This window comes from Monodon monoceros, unplaced genomic scaffold (genome assembly GCF_005190385.1).
Source record: "Monodon monoceros isolate NGI ecotype Baffin Bay Population unplaced genomic scaffold, NGI_Narwhal_1 Contig3263_ctg1, whole genome shotgun sequence".
Taxonomy (NCBI): Eukaryota; Metazoa; Chordata; class Mammalia; order Artiodactyla; family Monodontidae; genus Monodon; species Monodon monoceros.
Window position 1 is genome coordinate 60,574 of NW_021699185.1, and position 21,467 is coordinate 82,040.

Sequence of the window (21,467 nt, forward strand, 5' to 3'; positions counted from 1 at the left end):
TCTCTTTCTGACTTACTTCACTCTGTATGACAGTCTCTAGATCCATCCACGTCTCAACAAATGACCCAATTTCGTTCCTTTTCACGGCTCAGGAGTATTCCATTGTATATATGTACCATGACTTCTTTATCCATTCGTCTGTCAGTGGGCATTTAGGTTGCTTCCATGACCTGGCTATTGTAAAGAGTGCTGCAGTGAACACTGGGGTGCATGAGTCTTTTTGAATTACGGTTTTCTCTGGGTATATGCCCAGTAGTGGGATTGCTGGATCATATGGTAATTCTATTTTTAGTTTTTTAAGGAACCTACGTACTGTTCTCCATAGTGGCTGTATCCATTTACATTCCCACCAAGAGTGCAAGAGGATTCCCTTTTCTCCACACCCTCTCCAGCATTTACTGTTTGTAGATTTTCTGATGATGCCCATTCTAACTGGTGGACGTGATACCTCACTGTACTTTTGATTTGCATTTCTCTAATTATTAGTGATGTTGAGCAGCTTTTCATGTGCTTCTTGGCCACCTGTATGTCTTCTTTAGAGAAATGTCTGTTTAGGTCTTTTACCCATTTTGGATTGGGTTGTTTGGTTTTTTTAATATTGAGTTGCATGACCTGTTTATATATTTTGGAGATTAATCCCTTGTCCATTGATTCATTTGCAAATATTTTATCCCATTCTGAGAGTTGTCTTTTCATCTTGTTTATGGTTTCCTATGCTGTGCAAAAGCTTTTAAGTTTCATTAGGTCCCATTTGTTTATTTTTGTTTTTATTTCCATTATGCTAGGAGGTGGATCAAAAAAGATCTTGCTGTGATTTATGTGAAAGAGGGTTCTTCCTATGTTTTCCTCTAAGAGTTTTATACTGTCCGGTCTTACATTTAAGTATCGAATCCATTTTGAGTTTATTTCTGTGTATGGTGTTAGGGAGTGTTCTAATTTCATTCTTTTACATGCAGCTGTCCAGTTTTCCCAGCACCACTTATTGAAGAGACTGTCTTTTCTCCATTGTATAACCTTGCCTCCTTTGTCATAGATTAGTTGACCATAGGTGTGTGGGTTTATCTCTGGGCTTTCTATCTTGTTCCATTGATCTATGTTTCTCTTTTTCTGCCAGTACCATATTGTCTTGATTACTGTAGCTTTGTAGCATAGTCTGAAGCCAGGGAGTCTGATTCCTCCAGCTCCGTTTTTTTCCCTAAAGACTGCTTTGGCTATTCGGGGTCTTTTGTGTCTCCATACACATTTAAAGATTTTTTGTTCTAGCTCCGTAAAAAATGCCATTGGTAATTTGATAGGGATTGCATTGAATCTGCAGATTGCTTTGGGTAGTATAGTCATTTTCAAAGTATTGATTCTTCCAATCCAAGAACATGGTATATCTTTCCATCTGTTGGTATCACCTTTAATTTCTTTCAACAGTGTCTTATAGTTTTCTGCATACAGGTCTTTTGTCTCCCTAGGTAGGTTTATTCCTAGGTATTTTATCCTTTTTGTTGCAATGGTAAATGGGAGTGTTTCCTTAATTTCTCTTTCAGATTTTTCAGCATTAGTGTATAGGAATGCAAGAGATTTCTGTGCATTAATTTTGTATGCTGCTACTTTACCAAATTCATTGATTAGCTCTAGTCGTTTTCTGGTGGCATTTTTAGGATTCTCTATGTATAGTATCATGTCGTCTGCAAGCAGTGACAGTTTTACTTCTTCTTTTCCAATTTGTATTCCTTTTATTTCTTTTTATTCTCTGATTGCTGTGGCTAGGACTTCCAAAACTATTTTGAATAATGGTGGTGTGAGTGGACTTCCTTGTCTTTTTCCTGATCTTAGAGGAAACGCTTTCAGTTTTTCACCATTGAGAATGATGTTTGCTGTGGTTTGTCAGATATGGCCTTTATTATATTGAGGTAGGTTCCCTCTATGCCCACTTTCTGGAGAGTTTTTAACATAAATCGGTGCTGAATTTTCTCAAAAGCTTCTTCTGCATCTTTTGAGATAATCATACGGTTTTTATTCTTCAGTCTGTGAATATGGTGTATCACATTGACTGATTTGCGTATACTGAAGAATCCTTGCATCCCTGGGATAAATCCCACTTTATCATGGTGTGTGATCCTTTTAATGTATTGTTGGATTCTGTTTGCTAGCATTTTGTTGAGGATTTTTGCATCTATGTTCATCAGTGATATTGGTCTGTAATGTTCTTTTTTTGTAGTATCTTTGTCTGGTTTTGCTATCAGGGTGATGGTGGCCTCACAGAATGAGTTTGGGAGTGTTCCTTCCTCTGCAATTTTTTGGAAGAGTTTGAGAAGGATCGGTGTTAGCTCTTCTCTAAATGTTTAATTCACCTGTGAAGCCCTCTGGTCCTGGACTTCCGTTTGTTGGAAGATTTTTAATCACAGTTTCAATTTCATTACTTGTGATTGGTCTGTTCATATTTTGTATTTCTTCCTGGTTCAGTCTTGGAAGGTTATACCTATCTAAGAATTTGTCCATTTCTTCCACCTTGTTCAGTTTATTGGCATAGAGTTGCTTGTAGCAGTCCCTTAGGATGCTTTCTATTTCTGCAGTGTCTGTTGTAACTTCTCCTTTTTCATTTCTAATTTTATTGATTTGAGTCCTCTCCCTCTTTTTCTTGATGAGTCTGGCTAATCAATTTTGTTTATCTTCTTAAAGAACCAGCTTTTAGTTTTATTGATCTTTGCTACTGTTTTCTTTGTTTCTATTTCATTTATTTCTGCTCTGATCTTTATGATTTCTTTCCTTCTGCTAACTTTGGGTTTTGTTTGTTCTTCTTTCTCTAGTTCCTTTAGGTCTAAGGTTAGATTGTTTGAGATTTTTCTTGTTTCTCGAGGTAGGCTTGTATAGCTATAAACTTCCCTCTTAAAACTGCTTTTGCTGCATCCCATAGGTTTTGGATCGTCGTGTTTTCCTTGTCATTTGTCTCTACGTATTTTTCGATTTCTTCTTTGATTTCTTCAGTGATCTCTTGGTTATTTAGTAACGTATTGTTCAGCCTCCATGTGTTTGTCTTTTTTACGTTTTTTTTCCCTGTAATTGATTTCTAATCTCATAGCGTTGTGGTCAGAAAAGATGCTTGATATGATTTCAATTTTCTTAAATTTCCTGAGGCTTGATTTGTGACCCAAGATGTGATCTATCCTGGAGAACGTTCCATGCACACTTGAGAAGAAAGTGTAATCTGCTGTTTTTGGATGGAATGTCCTATAAATATCAATTAAATCTATCTGGTCTATTGTGTCATTTAAAGCTTCTATTTCCTTATGTATTTTCATTTTGTATGATCTGTCCATTGGTGTAAGTGAGGTGTTAAAGTCCCCAACTATCACTGTGTTACTGTCGATTTCCTCTTTTATAGCTGTTAGCAGTTGCCTTATGTATTGAGGTGCTCCTATGTTGGGTGCATATATATTTATAATTGTTATATCTTCTTCTTGGATTTATCCCTTGATCATTATGCAGTGTCCTTCCTTGTCTCTTGTAACATTCTTTATTTTAAGGTCTATTTTATCTGATATGAGTATTGCTACTCCAGCTTTCTTTTGATTTCTATTTGGATGGAATATCTTTTTCCATCCCGTCACTTTCAGTCTGTATGTGTCCCTAGGTCTGAAGTGGGTCTCTTGTAGACAGCATATATATATGGGTCTTGATTTTGTATCCATTCAGCGAGCCTGTGTCTTTTGGTTGGAGCATTTAATCTATTCACATTTAAGGTAATTATCGATATGTATGTTCCTATGACCATTTTCTTAATTGTTTTGGGTTTGTTTTTGTAGGTCCTTTTCTTCTCTTGTGTTTCCCACTTAGAGAAGTTCCTTTAGCATTTGTTGTAGAGCTGATTTGGTGTTGCTGAATTCTCTTAGCTTTTGCTTGTCTGTAAAGCTTTTGATTTCTCCATCGAATCTGAATGAGATCCTTGCCAGGTAGAGTCATCTTGGTTGTAGGTTCTTCCCTTTCATCACTTTAAGTATGTCATGCCACTCCCTTCTGGCTTGTAGAGTTTCTGCTGAGAAATCAGCTGTTAACCTTATGAAAGTTGCCTTGTTATGTTATTTGTCATTTTTCCCTTGCTGCTTTCAATAATTTTTCTTTGTCTTTAATTTTTGTCAGTTTGATTACTATGTGTCTCGTCGTGTTTCTCCTTGGGTTTAGCCTGTATGGGACTCTCTGGGCTTCCTGGACTTGGGTGGCTATTTCCTTTCCCATGTTAGGGAAGTTTTCCACTATAATCTCTTCAAATATTTTCTCCGGTCCTTTCTCTCTCTCTTTTCCTTCTGGGACCCGTATAATGCGAATGTTGTTGTGTTTAATGTTGTCCCAGAGGTCTCTTAGGCTGCCTTCATTTCTTTTCATTCTTCTTTCTTTATTCTGTTCTGCAGCAGTGAATTCCACCATTCTCTCTTCCAGGTCACTTATCTGTTCTTCTGCCTCAGTTATTCTGCTATTGATTCTTTCTAGTGTAGTTTTCATTTCAGTTATTTTATTGTTCATCTCTGTTTGTTTGTATTTTATTCTTTTAGGTCTTTGTTAAACATTTCTTGCATCTTCTCGATCTTTGCCTCCATTCTTTTTCTGAGGTCCTGGATCATCTTCACTATCATTATTCTGAATTCTTTTTCTGGAAGGTTGCCTATCTCCACTTCATTTAGTTGGTTTTCTGGGGTTTTATCTTGTTCCTTTATCTGGTACATAGCCCTCTGCCTTTTCATCTTGTCTATCTTTCTGTGAATGTGGTTTTTGTTCCACAGGCTGCAGGACTGTAGTTCTTCTTGCTTCTGCTGTCTGCCCTCTGGTGGATGAGGCTATCTAAGAGGCTTCTGTAAGTTTCCTGATGGAAAGGACTGGTGGTGGGCAGAGCTGACTGTTGCTCTGGTGCGCAGAGCTCAGTAAAACTTTAATCCGCTTGACTATTGATGGGTGCGGCTGGGTTCCCTCCCTGTTGGTTGTTTGGCCTGAGGCAACCGAACACTGGAGGCTACCTGGGCTCTTTGGTGGGGCTAATGACAGACTCTGGGAGGGCTCACTCCAAGGATTACTTCCCAGAACTTCTCTTGCCAGTGTCCTTGTCCCCATGGTGAGCCACAGCCACCCCCCACCCGCCCCTGCAGGAGACTCTCCAACACTAGTGGTAGGTCTGGTTCAGTCTCCTATTGGGTCACTGCTCCTTCCCCTGGGTCCTGATGCACACACTACTTTTGTGTGCCCTCCAAGAGTACAGTCTCTGTTTCCCCCAGTCCTGTCAAAGTCCTGCAGTCAATTCCCACTAGGCTTCAAAGTCTGATGCTCTAGGAATTCCTCCTCCTGTTGCCGGACCCCCAGGTTGGGAAGCCCGATGTGGCGTTCAGAACCTTCAGTCCAGTGGGTGGACTTCTGTGGTATAAGTGTTCTCCAGTCTGTGAGTCACCCATCCAGCAGTTATGGGAACTGATTTTACTGTGATTGCGCCCCTCCTACCATCTCATTGTGGCTTCTCCTTTGCCTTTGGATGTGGGGCATCTTTTCTGCTGAGTTCCAGTGTCTTCCTGTCAATGATTGTCCAGCAGCTAGTTGTGATTCTGGTGTTCTCGTAAGACGTAGTGAGAGCACGTCCTTCTACTCTGCCATCTTGGTTCCTCTCCAATATCATTCTTAGTTGTGAAAAACTGAAAGCATTTCCTCTAAGATCAGGAACAAGACAAGGGTGCCCACTCTCACCACTAAAAAAAATGTGCTGTGGATTTCAGTGTATTTTCATTCTGTCTTCCACTGTCTTATTAATTGTTCCTTCTCACTTTCAAAGGCAATGAAACTTGGAGAGTCCTTCTGGAAGGGAAACATCTGCTCCTCCTAAACCATCAAGCCACAAGCCACCCTTTAGAGGGAAGACATGGGAGACCAGAAAGTAAACTCAACTGGGCTCTTCCGTTTCAATACTGAGAACCACGTGGCTTCTACACCTTTTGATTAGAGTTTCCATCACTGGAGGGGCTGGCATACATTTACCCCCTGATCACCAAACACCAAACCAGGAGAAGTTTTGAAGATCATCAGATCCAACCCCCCTCAATTCATAGAGCAGAAAACCAAAGGCCAAAGTAGTTAGGTGATTGATAACACCCAGTTCCCCTGCCCCACATTTCCAAGGCTGCCTGTTTCTCTCCATGTTGGCAACTCAGGCCTCTTCCTGTTATAGCAGGTAGCATCCATGACAAGCTACATGGGGGAAATCTACAGCTTTCGCCTGCTACCAAGCATGTGGCTCTTATCGCTCCCAAGCCATCTGGCATGGTAAAGATGACCCTGTGCTCTTGACCCACACTCTCTGGGATGCGTAGACTCTACAAGTCGGGGTCCTTCTCTCAGCACCTAGGTGATCTGGGGCACCAAATCCATACCACCATCACATCATGCCAATCCGTAACACCCAGTCTCTGCCAAAAGAGGCACATGTTCACCAATGTAGAAATACCTGCCAGTCATACTCAACGTGTTACCTTCTGGTATCTTCTAATATGCAGAATAGACACCAATGCTTCTCCCAGAAAACTAAAGGCCAGCTAATCACAGGTGAAATTCCAGCTTTGAGATCTCACATGTTCCCCTGCACCACAGAGCTGTCCTCTGCCCCACACCCCAAGCCTAGAATTGAACTGATTCAATGATAGCATCATCAGTTTTACCTTACATTCTTCATCCAACAGGTCCAAGATGCCCAGCTTAGCTTCTATGAGGTCAATACAAGGTTGGTTATCATAAAAATCAATCAAGGTCCAAGGGATCTGCTCCTTCATGTATTCCTCTTGCTCCAACTTGAATACATGCTGGTGTAAGAAGTGAAAGGTCAAGGTTAGTGAACTACAGACACACCTTAACTTTCAACTCCCCTGAGCTTCAACCACATGGGTTCTGAGCCCTGGAGGATGGTACACACTCGCTAGAAAAGGTTTAGGCACAAGTCACAGTCATGAATGCAGAAGAAAAAAGCTCAGTTGGGTGATCCTCACTCCCATGTGAGGCCTTCCCTAGGACACTCCAATAATCACCTGTAATGTCATACCTCAACCAGTAGCGAGAAGCCTCATAGCTGGCTTTCAATTGCTCAAATACCCCAGAAGCTCGGGGTCAAAAGAGTGGGAGTCAAAGCCAAGGAGAGGATCACTGACCTTCTTCTGAGCAGTGGGGAGCACCTGCCTAGAGCTGGGGCACCACCAGGAAACCAAGGGCAGGTCAAGGCAGAGCTAGAGCTCACTGACCCTGGACAGAAGAGAAGTAGGCCGGGCTGTCTGTCACTCCCTGGTGGGGAGAGAGGTCTCCCCGACCCGACATGTCCGGGTCCAGAAAAACCTACCAAGTTGAACTGTTGCTGGAGCTTCTCATTCGCATAGTTGATACAAAACTGCTCAAAGCTGTTCACGTCAAACGTCTCAAACCTGCAGAATGGAAAGAGCAGAGGATAAAGTAAGAGACATCTCCTTTTACCAAAGGAATCACTGGGACTTCAGCAAGGCAGCCCTCGTCCTCTGCTCCCATCCGGCTCTAGCCTTAGCTCCAGCACACAATTCCCATCTGCTCTTGTGCCCAAAGAGACCACTGTTGCCGGCATTAGCACGACAGAGTCCTATTAAATAGGAAAGTGAGAATGTACATCTTTTTCGCAATTAGAAGAAGTACTGACAGCAGGACATTCGGAAAAAGCAGGTGTAAAAAAGAGAAAGTCACCCATGATTCTATCACTCATGTTAACCACCAGTTACATTTTGGTATGTTTCCTTCTAGTGATTTTACATTTTTGAAGAAAAGTAGAATTATATGTAAAATTATACCTATATTTGTCATTTAACTCCCCATTCGTTATTCAACATTTTCCCATGCCATTGTTCTTCAAAGGCATCAGTTTTATTTATTTATTTATTGTTTTTTGGCTGCGTTGGGTCTGTTTTTTGGCCGCATTGAGTCTTCGTTGCTGCCCACAGCCTTTCTTTAGTTGCAGTGAGCAGGGGCTACTCTTCATTGCATTCTCTTGTTGCAAAGTACAGGCTCTAGGCAGGTGGACTTCAGTGGTTGCAGCATGCGGGCTCAGTAGTTGCGGTGCATGGGCTCTAGGTGCGTGGGCCTCAGTAGTTGTGGCTCACGGGCTCTAGAGTGCAGGTTCAGTAGTTGTGGTGCATGGGCTTAGTTGCTCCGCAGCACGTGGGATCTTCCCGGACCAGGGATCGAACCCGTGTCCCGTGCACTAGCAGGCAGATTCTTAACCACTGAGCCACCAGGGAAGTCCCGAACGACATCAGTTTTAATGTCTGCCTCATGGACCCTCGTATGGATCACAGATGCTGCTTTAGGCCTGAGGATTGTACAGGTGCCCAGGTGAGGGGACCAGTGGGGCCAGAATTTAGCTGATGCCCCCCTCAAGTCTGGGAGGGAGCATTTGCCCCAGAAGGGATGCCTTTTTCCAATTCACACAAAGGCTTCTCCTGGGCTGGCAGTGGCCCCCATGCAGATGAATCATAATTTAACCAATCACCTATTGTAGAACATTTTGGTTCTTTTTCCAGTTTTTAGCTGCTATCACTGCTGTGACAAATATTGGATATACATCTTTGAATTCATGATCTTTAAGATGCTATTCTAGAAGGAAAATTACCATGTTGGAGTTTGTTTTCTTAAATGGTAGAAGAAAATTACCTTCCAGAAAGATGGAGCCAATTGATGTTATCACCCTACCCCCACCCCAGCCTCCCAATGTATGAAAGCATCTTGCTCACCTAATCCTGGTTAATCATGTTGTCTTTAAATTCATGTTTGACTTAGAGTTTATGTACAATAAGATGCACCAATTTGAAAGATATATTTCAATGAGTTTCTGATAAATACTATACTACATGTGTCCATCATCACAATCCAGATATAGAGCAATTTTTATCACCACAATCACCCCAAAAGTTCCCTTGTGCTCCAATCAGGTACGTTCTCATTGCCCCTCACTGGGAGTATTAATGCATCACAGATCTTTGGTCAGTAATGCAGATTAACTTTTAAAAATCTTTGGTTAATTATTATACGAAAAATGTTGTTCTTTGATTTTTAATATCTTTTGATTATTGATAGAGCTCAACATTTTTCTGTGTGTGTGTGTGTGTGTGTGTGTGTGTACTAGTTGTCTGTACCTTGTGAACTGTCTGTGATTGGTGAAGTATTTGTTGGGTTTTAACTTTAAAAAATGGACTTATTCGAGCTCTTTATACTTTAGATCATCAATACTGACATCAACTACTCAACTGCAATGTTTGCAATATGGCTTGATCACTGCTGGGGAACGGAGTTGGAGAAGAGGTGGAGCCTGCAGAGAGGAGGGCAGGTAAGGAGATGAGACACGGCACAGCACAGCCAGGCACAGTCCCACCTGCAGACCTTGCATGCTACACTTGAGGGGTTTGGATTTCACCAGGAGAAATGGGGAAAATTTGAAGGATTTTAAATTAAGAAATGACAACCAGGGCTTCCCTGGTGGTGCAGTGGCTAAGAATCCGCCTGCCAATGCAGGGGACATGGGTTCAAGCCCTGGTCTGGGAAGATCCCACATGCCACAGAGCAACTAAGCCTGTGTGCCGCAACTACTGAGCCTGCACTCTAAAGCCTGCGAGCCACCACTACTGAGCCCGCATACCACAACTATGAAGCCTGAACACCTAGAGCCCATGCACCGCAACAAGAGAAGCCACCGCAATGAGAAGCCTGCGCACCACAGTGAAGAGTAGCCCCCGCTCGCCGCAACTAGAGAAAGCCGCGCACCGCCAACAACCCAGTGCAGCCAAGAATAAATAAAATAAATTTATTAAAAAGAAAAGAAATGACAACCATACTTGCATCTTAGAAACACTGTGATTTGTGGGAAGGTGTGCGAGACTGAATGCAGGAGGTCGAGTAAGGCAGTTATTACTGGAGCAGTAATTCAGGAAAGATCCAATCAGGTCATGGCTTAGGCTGGTGGTGGCCAAGTAATGGGAATGTTCTAAAGACATTAAGGAAGGTGGAAATGAGAGGACTTCAAATGGCCAATGGCGTGTGGAGATGAGATTCACTTGTACAACTGAACGGATGTGATCGCCCACCAAGCTGGGAGCATTATTATAGCATCAGCAGCTTCAGCTACAAATGAGTGGGGCCACCATGTTCGCAGAGCAAAGGCATCAGGCTGAGGGGGTAAGAAGGGGAAGAAATCGAGGAGGAAGAGGTACCTTTTTCTCATTCACGCACCATGCTGAATGAGCTGGCGGGGACCCTGTAAATGAGCACCTATAGAGCACCAAGCCCCAGATGCTTCATGAGCTCCCTGAACACCCACAACAAACAAGAGCTCGGGTCTGTTACGAATCCCATCCTACTGCTGAAGAAACTAAATAACCTGTCTGAAATCAGAGAGTCAGTAGACAGAAGAGCCAATATTTGAACCCAGAGAGAGTGATTTCTGAGACCACATGAACTCAGAAAGGAATAAAAGTTCCATTTAAGAAAGAATGAAAAATAAATAAGTCAATAAAAAATTAAAAAAGAAAAAGAACAAAAGAAAGAAAGAAAGAAAGAACAAACGAACGAACGAAAGCAAGAAAGAAAGAATAAATGAAGAGGACGCCACGCGCCCAGGTGAGTGCTGCTGCTTTGGACAGGCTGGGCTTGCGAAAGCCTCAGCATGCCTTTGGCTAGAGATTTACTGCATCCTTCCTTGGAAGAAGAAAAGAAAAAACATAAAAAAAAAAAAAACTGGCTGGTTCAAAGTCCAAATTCTTTATGGATGTAAAATGTCCAGGTTGCTACAGGATTACCACAGTTTTCAGCCATGCTCAGACAGTGGTGCTTTGTGTTGGTTGTTCAACAGTGTTGTGCCAGCTGATGGGAGGAAAGGCCAGACTCACAGAAGGGCGTTCATGTAGAAGAAAGCACCACTAATGATCCACGCGACTTCCTGAACTTGCGTTCTATCACAGAAAGCCTTATCTGTTTAGTAATTCTAGTTAATCTACCAAGGTGATGTAATTATGTTTAATTTTGTAAGGTATACAACAATGCTCTCCTATTTTGATGTCAGTTTTTCAATAAAGTTTTGATTATGAGCATAAATAAATAAATACATAAAGAAGGAAGAGATGACTAGGAAGGGCTGTGGAGGAGAGGAGAACTTCCCAGGGGAGGAAGTGTTTGAGCACGTGGAGAGCGGGAGAGGGGTGACGCCGAGGGACCCCAGGCTGGGGACACAGGCTTCAGCCTTCATAACCTCACATCGCTAGCCCTCTCACTCTTTGTATGGGTGACTGAATTTTCTCAGTCTTACATAAATTTATGCCAGCCCTTCCAAACAGGCTGAACTACTACCACTCCCTAATAGAAATGTTGCAGCTGCCCCTGGTGGGGTTGGGGACGGTAGTGGTGGTGGAAAGGCAGCACCATAAACAGCAGAACCAGCAAAAATAAATGCATCAGATGCCCAACAGGGTTGGCTCAGTGCCCAGAAAACATCAGGCTTCTCCTCCTCTGTGCCCACCTCCCCCACCAAGGTATAAGACGCAGAGAAGTGGGAAATCATCTTGAGATCAAAGGAATCAACTGCTTGGAGACAACCACATTAAAGCACAGCCTTTGGTCATGCCCACAGAAGAGAAGTAATTCTAGGTCAATAAAACACGATCAAAGGTGCAAAATCCAAGCTGGAGGCACTCCAGACCATGCAGGAGGGAGGCACTGGCTCTTCTAGTCCTTACCCTGGATTAGGGTCCTCCCAGCCCAGAGGATGGTCCTATAGCCCGAGTTATGCCTCCTAGGACCTCATTTCCTCCCCCTATAATCCCGTCACACCCCAAGAAAGGTTGATGATGACAGCCAAGTCCCAGAGGAAATTTCATTAATAAAGCCTAGAAGGAAGATAAAAGATCTACCCTAGCAACCGGCCAGATAACAGCACATGGGCGTGTTTGCTGAGCTTGGACTGGGCTCCACAGATAAAGGATTTAAATATCTCCCACTTGTCATTTTTTAAAGGTTTACATTGGTAGCACTCCACAAGGAACATTCTCATTAATTTGAGAGGGCCTGAAATTAGCTCATAATTTCTCTATTTCTAAGATATTGTCTGGTAACAATTCCTCTGCCGTCTAGCGTAATTACTGTAATGCTGGAGGGCCAGACATGAATGAGGGGTTTGGGTAGCTTGGAAAATGTCTAAGAAAACCACAGATAGGGAGATAGGGCAACTTCTCTAAATTAAATTGTATTTGTAGTAATTCTTGCCATCAATAGAGATGACTTTTTAAAATAAACACAATGGATCAATTTATAGTTCACAAGATTAAAATACCACAAAGAAATTTATATATGAGAGGGAATTGGATTTCTCTTCTAAAATCAATGTTGGGAATATTTAGACTAGAATCCTTGGGTGGGAGGAAGGTCAAAACATGAAATAGGATTTGATGCTGAGACCTGAGATCTGTACTCACGGTGGTACAATTATCACCCCTACTTCAATGTTCCCCTATCTTCAAAAACGTAGTAGAAAAGTAGAGAATTCCCTTCTCATTCTACCCGACTTCAGGATGGGGTAAGGGATACAAGCACCTCTATAAAAATAAGGCAGTGTCTGTGGGAAAGTGAAACTGCAATAAAAAGAAGTCAACCCGTCACTCTGAGTTAATTATTAACCTCCATGAACCATTCATTCTAGAGCAGAGAGGCAATGAGATGCTTTGAAGGTTGGGAAACAGTTCTTCCCCTGGAGCACAGGTCAAAGGAACTAGACTTTCTTAGCTCAGGCTTGTCTTTCTATTTCACTAAGACCTCTCTCTATCCTTCTACCAAAGGTCAAAAGAAAAGATATGTGATATAGGTTAGACATAGAGGGGGGCTTCTAGGGAATGAGTACTAAAAGTCAAACAAGTCCTCTCAAGGTCTCTTTCCCTCCTGAAGCCCATGAAACCTCACAAGGGCACCTTGCAGTCTGTTAGGGAGGCCAACCCTTCTGATCTCTTTACTAAACAATCCTGGGGTGCCAGCTGCACCTAAGAATGGCAGGACTTGAATTCTGCTCACGTGCTTCTCTCTGTGCCCAGATGTCCCCACATAGGACTTGTCCTTCAGGGACAGCACAGTTCTAGGCACTGCTCACATCCCAAGGTCAAGAACAGTTCTTCTGGAGGACCTAAGTCCATTCAGTTTGCAGTGTGCTCCAATTCCTGGCTCTTCTCCATGTCTGAAAATCTAATGTGGGACAGAAGGATGCCCACCATATGGTAACCCTCTCCCAATCCATCAGTCAACTGTCCCAGGAACTGTAAGGGCTGCAAAGAAGAGCAAGTCATGGACCCTGCCCAACAGAGCTATTAGGAGGATAACATGAAACCAGTATATGAAACCTTCCAACTAGTAGAGATTTTATGTGTTACAAGAATTTAAAGGAGGGTGAATTCATAGGGGTGCTGGCATGAACAGAGAGAAATGGGAATTTATCCAAGCTTTAAGACTATGTAGTGGTATTTGGTTCCAGGAATGCTCCAAAGGGCTGTGTCAGAGCAATTCTGGAAGGTTGAGCTTGACTTTCGAGCACTCTGAGTTACATGGCTCTCCTGGGAGACTCAGAGATTCCAGGGAGAACCCAATTGCTTCGGGTGATCTGCTGGATCTGAGAACACTGGGGCCAGCTATGCATGTCTACCCTGAAGAAGACATGTCCAGGAATCTTCTGGGCTGTCCAAGGTTGGGTCACTGTTCACAGGCTGCAGGGTAAATGCAATCACTGACTTCTCCCCCTCCATTCGCCATGAAACCTTTCCATACTAGACAGAGAGGGGATGGGTAGTCTTCTCCAAATAAATAACTTAGGATTGTGAAATTATCTGTAAGTCTACTTTGAAGAGCGAGACCAAGAAAACAAAACATAGCAAAGACACAAAGAATTTCCGTCAAAAAAAAAAAAAGAATTTCCATCAAAATGATGAAGGCAAATGGTGAGCCTAAGAAATTTACTTAAAATATATCATTAAAGGCAACTTACAGAATTGTAGAACATGTTTGCAAATCATATTTCTGAAAAGGGGTTAATATCCAGAATATATAAAGAAATCCTACAACTCAAAAAAAAAAGTAAATAACTTGATTTAAAAATGGTCAAAGAACTTAAAACATTTCTCCAAGAAGATATATGAATGGCCAAGAAGCATATGAAAAGACCATCATAAATCATTAGAGAAATGCATATCAAAACCACGAGATACCACCTCATACCTATTGGGATGGCCACTGTCAAAAAAAACGGAAAACAACAAGTGTTGGCAAGGATGTGGAGAAACTGGAACCCCTGGGCACTACTGGTAAAAATGTAAAATGGTGCAGCTACTATAAAAAACAACATGGATGTTCCTCAAATAATTAAAAATAGAATTACTATATGATCCAGCAATCCTACTTCTGGTTATATATCCAAGAAGTCTAAAAGAAGAGATATTTGCACACCCTTCCTTGGTCATTGCAGCATTTTCACAATAGCCAAGAGGCAGAAGCAGCCCAAACGTCCATCAATGGATAGATAAATAAAATGTGGTACATGCATACGATGCAGTATTATTCACTTTAAAAAAAAAAGGAAATCCTGTCACATGCTTCAACATGGTTGAATCTTGAGGACGTTATGCTAAGTGAAATAAGATGGTCCCAGAAGACAGATACTATGATTCCATTTACACGAAGTCTGTGGAAGTATCAAAATCATAGAGACAAGGGCCTCCCTGGTGGCGCAGTGGTTAAGAGTCCGCCTGCCAATGCAGGGGACACGGGTTCACGCCCCGGTCCGGGAAGATCCCACATGCCGCGGAGCGGCTGGGCCCGTGAGCCATGGCTGCTGAGCCTGCGCGTCCGGAGCCTGTGATCTGCAGCGGGAGAGGCCACAACAGTGAGAGGCCCGAGTACCGCAAAAAAAAAAAAAAAAAAAAAAAAAAAAAAAATCATAGAGACAGAACGTAGAATGGTGGTTGCCAGGGGCTGGGTGAGGGAAGATGGGAGTTGTTTAATGTATAGAGTTTCAGTTTTCCAAGATGAAAAAGTTCTAGAGATCTACTGCACATCAATGTGAATATACTTAACATTACTGCACTGTATACGTAAAAACGGTTAAGATGGTAAATTTTATATTGTGTGTTTTTTTTAAACTACAATTTAAAAATACTTTTTAAATCATTAAAAAGCACTGAGTAGAGCTGGATGCAAATTTAAAGTTAGGAAATACCATAAGAGACACAGAAAGTAACACAAGAACTGAGGAAGATATAAAATCCCAGCCAACCCCATTTCCTGCTCCTGGGGCCCAAACGTCCCTCGGCATCCTCTCCCTCACCATTCCTCAGCATTATCTGAGGAAGCTATCCCTGCCTTGCTCCCAAAGTCCCCTAGGCCAACTGTCCTCTTAAAGAATGAGCTGGCCATAGCCAAAGCCTCCTGCTATCTTGGCATTTTGAAGGCTCAGGTCAAAGACAAATAAATGTGTATTCTTCCCAAATTGGAACCATTTATTTCTCATTGCCTCGAGGAGGAGAGAGGAATAAAGGGTTACAATTGTAATTAACCAAGCCTGTAGAGGCAAATGCTGGTTAATGCAGCATGAAAAGGAAACCCCAGCCAAAAGCTGCCTGGCTCTCTCCTATTAATTTCCATCCCCTGCCTGGTAAGAAATACCCTGCGGGCAGCTTCACAGATCCTTAGTTAAGGAAAAGAGCTTGGCTTGGGTTGGCTAAATTGCCCTGGGTGTTGCTTGCTCTGCACTTTTTGGAGCTGGGGCAGGGGAGCCAGATGTAGGGAAGCCGTGCTTCTACCGGGACACTGGGTATCTGGAACTGTTCAGGAGAGCCTGAGAGAAGGGCCTCTGAGCAGGGGGCTCACCACAGCTGTGGTGGAGGCAGCTGTGGCCCAAGCAACTTACGTAGGCGCTCCCAGCCTTTTCTACCATCTGAACTAACTACCCTTCAGAACATCATGATAAGGGGAGGTATGTATGTATGATGCTGGCTCACACACTGCTTGCTTATGTACACAGAAGTGACTGTTTATTCACTCTAGCTGCTGATTCTATAGTAACATATTAAACATTTATACAAAAATCTGGAGTGGCTCATTTATACTATGGAACTCCTTCCAGTTGTCTCTAGAATGAGCCTGACTGGTGACCCAGTAACACTCTAGCTAGGTGCTACAGTTTATCTACGGACAGTCATCCCAGCTGAAGGAATCAGTACGTACTTGCAGGGGAGGGGGCAGCAATCCCACTCTTACTTGCTTGTTGCACATTCCCAACCTAATTCAGAGAGGAAGATAATTCCTTATTCCTTTCCTCTTAATCAGTGGGCTTTAATGTATTCAGAAACCTAACCCCACCCTCCTTCCCGCTCTCTGCAGCTGCCACACGCTCTCTTTTGCTCACAGGTGACAAGGAGGAGTAAGAACATTAAAAACATTAGGTCATCCCAAGGGCACCTTCTATGTGCATCAAGGTATCCCCACATCTAGGGCTGAGAAACAACGAGTGAGACATTGGGATAGATGGTCTCCTCCCTCTCCAGAGTCTGGTGGTCAGGGATTTGGGTAGGAAACTCAAAATATTTAAAAAATGCTGGAGTTTTCAGATGCCATGGAAGAATCACTTCCCATAGTCATATTGTTTGTAAATAAAGCCTAAAAACAGGAATTAGTTTGAAATGAGAGGAGGTCGTTAGACAGGGTCACAGAGGTAGAGTATCAAGCATGACACCCACTTTCAAGTAACTGAAAACAAAAGATTCAGTGGGTTTCTGAAAGGTATCTTTTCTGAAGGTTTCTGAAAGATAGCTGGAAGGTGTCTAAAGCCCACAGGAAACAAGGCAGAAGAACACCATGATTGGGAAAGGGAGATGACAGTAAATAGTTCAATGTAAATCCCAGTTTCCACCAAACGTTGCCACTTTCTCCCGGATTAAGAAATAGTGTCATTAACCTGATGGATCGGAAAGAGTACCTCCAGATTTAAGTCACCTGCTTTCCTGTGAAGTTTTTGGTTTTAGTCTCCTAAGCGTTCATTACATACCTTCTTACCAGAAAAGAAAGAGAATGACTTCTCAGCAGACCAGAACGGTTGAGGAGCAGGTGTATGTGCCTTCAGGGTGTCTGTAAGTGCTTTTACTTGGCCACAAACGGCCCAGTTAGACAGCAGCTGGTTCACGCTGAGCCCACCTTATCTAACTTGCCATCCTGAACTCTGCCCACAGCATGTGAAGCCGGCACTGACTGGGCAGACGGAGGAGGAACCATGCGTGGCATTTCTCTCTCCCCAGGAGGAGGTGAATCGCTTTCTAAGTATGACCGCTTTATGACAAGGTTTGAAAAAGTAAATTAGCTTCTGAGAAGGAACAAGGATTAAAAAAAAGAGAAAACAGCATAGCGCACCCGGAAGGAAGCAGAAGGGGAGGAGACTCCCCGAGAGTGCTTGTCTAGGGCCCCAGGTTGCACAGCCCCCCTGCGATGGGACCTGTCCTCGCTGAAAAGCTGTCAGATGTTCTCAGAGGAACCCACGGCCGCACGGGGAGGAAGGAGACACACAGGTCAGGCGCTGGCACCAGAAATAGGAGATGGAGTCCTACGGATCCCCATCCACCCACGGACAAGTGCACCTTCACACCAAAGACAAGTCTTCCCTGTGATCTATTTCTCCCCTTTGGGCGGGCACAGGATCTTAGAGCAAATAAACTCAATTATAAAAGTTAAATGGCAAATATGAACACAAAATCCCAGCTTGCAGGGGCTCAGCTAACACCTCCAGACTCAGCAGCACCAGCAGCCCAACCCACAGAGGCCTTCCTCTTGCTGGGGATCCCTTAGAAGGGAGGAGCTACCTATTTAAGCTCAAGGCACTGCTAAGACAGTATGTACCTATAACACAACTAAGGCATGATATTGTACGTATCAGTAGCACTGCAGTCGTAATACTTTTACGTGCCATTAACAATGGGGAGACCTTCAACGTGGCAGAGGAGTAAGACATGGAGTTCACCTTCCTCCCCACAAATACATCAGGAATACATCTACACGTGGAACAACTCCTACAGAACACCTACTGGACGCTGGCAGAAGACCTCAGACCTCCCAAAAGGCAAGAAACTCCCCACGTACCTGGGTGGGGCAAAAGAAACAAGGAAAAACAGAGACAAAAGAATAGGGACGGGACCTGCCCCACTGGGAGGGAGCTGTGAAGGAGGAAAAGTTTCCACACACTAGGAAGCCCCTTCACTGGTGGAGACGGGGTGGCGGAGGGGAAGCTTCGGAGCCACGGAGGAGAGCACAGCAACAGGGGTGCAGAGGGCAAAGCGGAGAGATTCCCTCACAGAGGGTCAGTGCCGACCAGCACTCACCAGCCCGAGGGGCTTGTCTGCTCACCCGCCGGGGCGGGCGGGGCTGCAAGCTGAGGCTCCGCTTCGGTCGGAGCACAGGGAGAGGACTGGGGTCGGCAGCGTGAACACAGACTGAAGGGGGCTAGTGCGCCACAGCTAGCAGGGAGGGAGTCCGGGAAAAAGTCTGGAGCTGCCAAAGAGGCAAGAGACCATTGTTTTTTGGTGTGCAAGGAGACGGGATTCCTGCTCTGTGTGCCCACAGAAGGCAGGGAACTGTCTAAGTGAGCTCCAGAGACGGGCGTGAGCCGTGGCTATCAGCTCAGACTCCAGAGACGGACATGAACTGCTAACGCTGCTGCTGCTGCAACTGAGAAGCCCGTGTGCAAGCACAGGTCGCTACCCACACCGGCCGCCGGGAGCCTGTGCAGCCTGCCACTGGCAGGGTCCCATGATCCAGGTACAACATCCCTGGGAGAACACACTGCACACCTCAGTCTGTTGCGATGTTATGATGGCCTCCGTTGCCGCAGGCGTGGCCCACATTCCAGTTGTGACTACCATACCCCGCCCTGTCCCCAGCCTGAGTGAGCAAGAGAGTCCTAACGAGCTGCTGCTTTAACCTCCTCCTGTCTGGGTGGGAAACAGACACCTGAGGGCAACCTACACGCAGAGGACAGACCAAAACCAAAGCCGAACCCCAGGAGCTGTGTGAACAAAGAAGAGAAAGGGGAATTTCTCTATTCACCCTAATGAGTAGCAGATTAAATCCCACAATCAACTTGATAAACCCAGCATCTGTGGAATACCTGAATAGACAATGAATGTTCCCAAAGTTCAGTTGGTGGACTTTGGGAGCAACTGTAGACTTGGGGTTTGCTTTCTGCGTCTGATTTGTTTCTGGTGTTACGTTTATCTTAGTTTAGTTTTTAGTGCTTGCTATCACTGGTGGATTTGTTTACTGATTGGGCTGCTCTCTTTCTTTTTTCTAAATTTTTATTTTCTTACTATTTACAAAAATTTTTTTCCCTTTTTTTTTTTCTTTTTGTGAGTGTGTACGTGTATGTTCCTTTATGTGATTTTGCCTGTTTAGTTTTGCTTTTACCATTTGGTTTGGGGTAGTATCTGTTCGTTCTTTTTTTTTCCTTCTTCTTCCTTTTCTTCCAAGCCGTGTGGCTGGCAGGGTTGTCATGCTCTGGTGGCGTGTCAGGTCTGAGCTTCCAAGGTGGGAGAGCCGAGTCCAGGACAATGGACCACCAGAGAACTACCGGCCCCAAGTAATATCAATCGGTGAGAGCTCTCCCAGAGATCTCCACCTGAACACTAAGACACAGCTCCACCCAACGGGCAGCAAGCTCCAGTGCTGGACACCCCATGCCAAACAACTAGCAAGACAGGAACACAACACAACCCATTAGCAGTCACGCTGCCTAGAGTCATACTAAGTTCACAGACACCCCAAAACACACGACCAGACACAGCCCTGCCCACCCGAAGGACAAGACCCAGGTCCACCCACCAGAACAAAGGCACCAGTCCCTCCACCAGGAAGTCTACACAACCCACTGAACCAACCTCACCCACTGTGGGCAGACACCAAACATAACAGGAACTATGAACCTTCAGACTGTGAAAAGGAGACCCCAAACACGGTAAGTTAAACAAAATGAGAAGACAGAGAAATATGCAGCAGATGAAGGAACAAGGGAAAAAACCCACAAGACCAAACAAATGAAGAGGAAATCGGCAGTCTACCTGAAAAAGAATTCAGAGTAATGATAGTAAAGATGATCCAAAATCTTGGAAATAGAACGGAGAAAATACAAGAAACGTTTAACAATGACCTAGAAGAACTAAAGAGCAAACAAACAATGATGAACAACACAATAAATGGAATTAAAAATACTGTAGAAGGAATCAATAGAAGAATAACTGAGGCAGAAGAACGGATAAGTGACCTGGAAGATAAAATAGTGGAAATAACAGCCACAGAGCAGAATAAAGAGCAAAGAATGAAAAGAATTGAGGACAGTCTCAAGAGACCTCTGGGACAACATTAAATGCATCAGAATTTGAATTATAGGGGTCCCAGAAGAAGAAGAGAAAACGAAAGTGTCTGAGAAAATATTTGAAGAGATTATAGTCAAAAACTTCCCTAACATGGGAAAGGAAACAGTCAATCAAGACCAGGAAGTGCAGAGAGTCCCATACAGGATAAATCCAAGGAGAAACACACTAAGATCCATATTAATCAAACTATCGAAAATTAATTACAAAGAAAAAAATATTAAAAGCAGCAAGGGAAAAGCAACAAATAACATACAAGGGAATCCCCATAAGGTTAACAGCTGATATTCAGCAGAAACTCAGAAAGCCAGAAGGGAGTGGCAGGACATATTTAAAGTGATGAAGGAGAAAAACCTATAACCAAGTAAAGACCCACAAAAAAAACCCCCAAACAATTAAGAAAATGGTAACAGGAACATACATATCGATAATTACCTTGAATGTAAATGGATTAAATGCTCCAACCACAAGACACAGACTGGCTGAATGGATACAAAAACAAGACCCATATATATGCTGTCTAGAAGATACCCATTTCAGACCTAGGGACACATATGGACTGAAAGTGAGGGGGTGGAAAAAGATATTCCATGCAAATGGAAATCAAAAGAAAGCTGGAGTAGCAATACTCATATCAGACAAAACAGACTTTAAAACAAAGACTATTACAAGAGACAAAGAAGGGCACTACATAATGATCAAGGGACCAATCCAAGAAGAAGATATAACAATTGTAAATATTTATGCACCCAGCATAGGATCACCTCAATACATAAGGCAAATGCTAACAGGCATAAAAGGGGAAATAGACATTAACACAATAAGAGTAGGGGACTTTAACACGCCACCTTCACCAATGGACAGATCCTCCAAAATGAAAATAAATGAGGAAACACAAGCTTTAAATGACATATTACATCAGGTGGACTTAACTGATATTTATAGGACATTCCATCCACAAACAACAGAATACACTTTCTTCTCAAGTGCTCATGGAACATTCTCCAGGACAGG

At 43.5% G+C, this 21,467-nt stretch overlaps 1 protein-coding gene and 1 pseudogene across 1 annotated transcript in view; one reads left to right on the plus strand and one right to left on the minus strand.

Annotated features, from left to right (window-relative positions):
- Window positions 1–21,467, minus strand: part of LOC114902758 (unconventional myosin-Vb) — a 324,214-nt gene that overhangs the window by 55,958 nt on the left and 246,789 nt on the right. The window contains exons 11-12 of the mRNA XM_029235361.1: window positions 7,346–7,427; window positions 6,678–6,818 (exon numbers count right to left, since the gene is read on the minus strand). Of these exons, the coding sequence (XP_029091194.1) occupies window positions 6,678–6,818; window positions 7,346–7,427 (223 nt within the window). The remainder of the gene's footprint in view (window positions 1–6,677; window positions 6,819–7,345; window positions 7,428–21,467) is intronic.
- Window positions 10,685–10,941, plus strand: LOC114903886 (annotated as a pseudogene).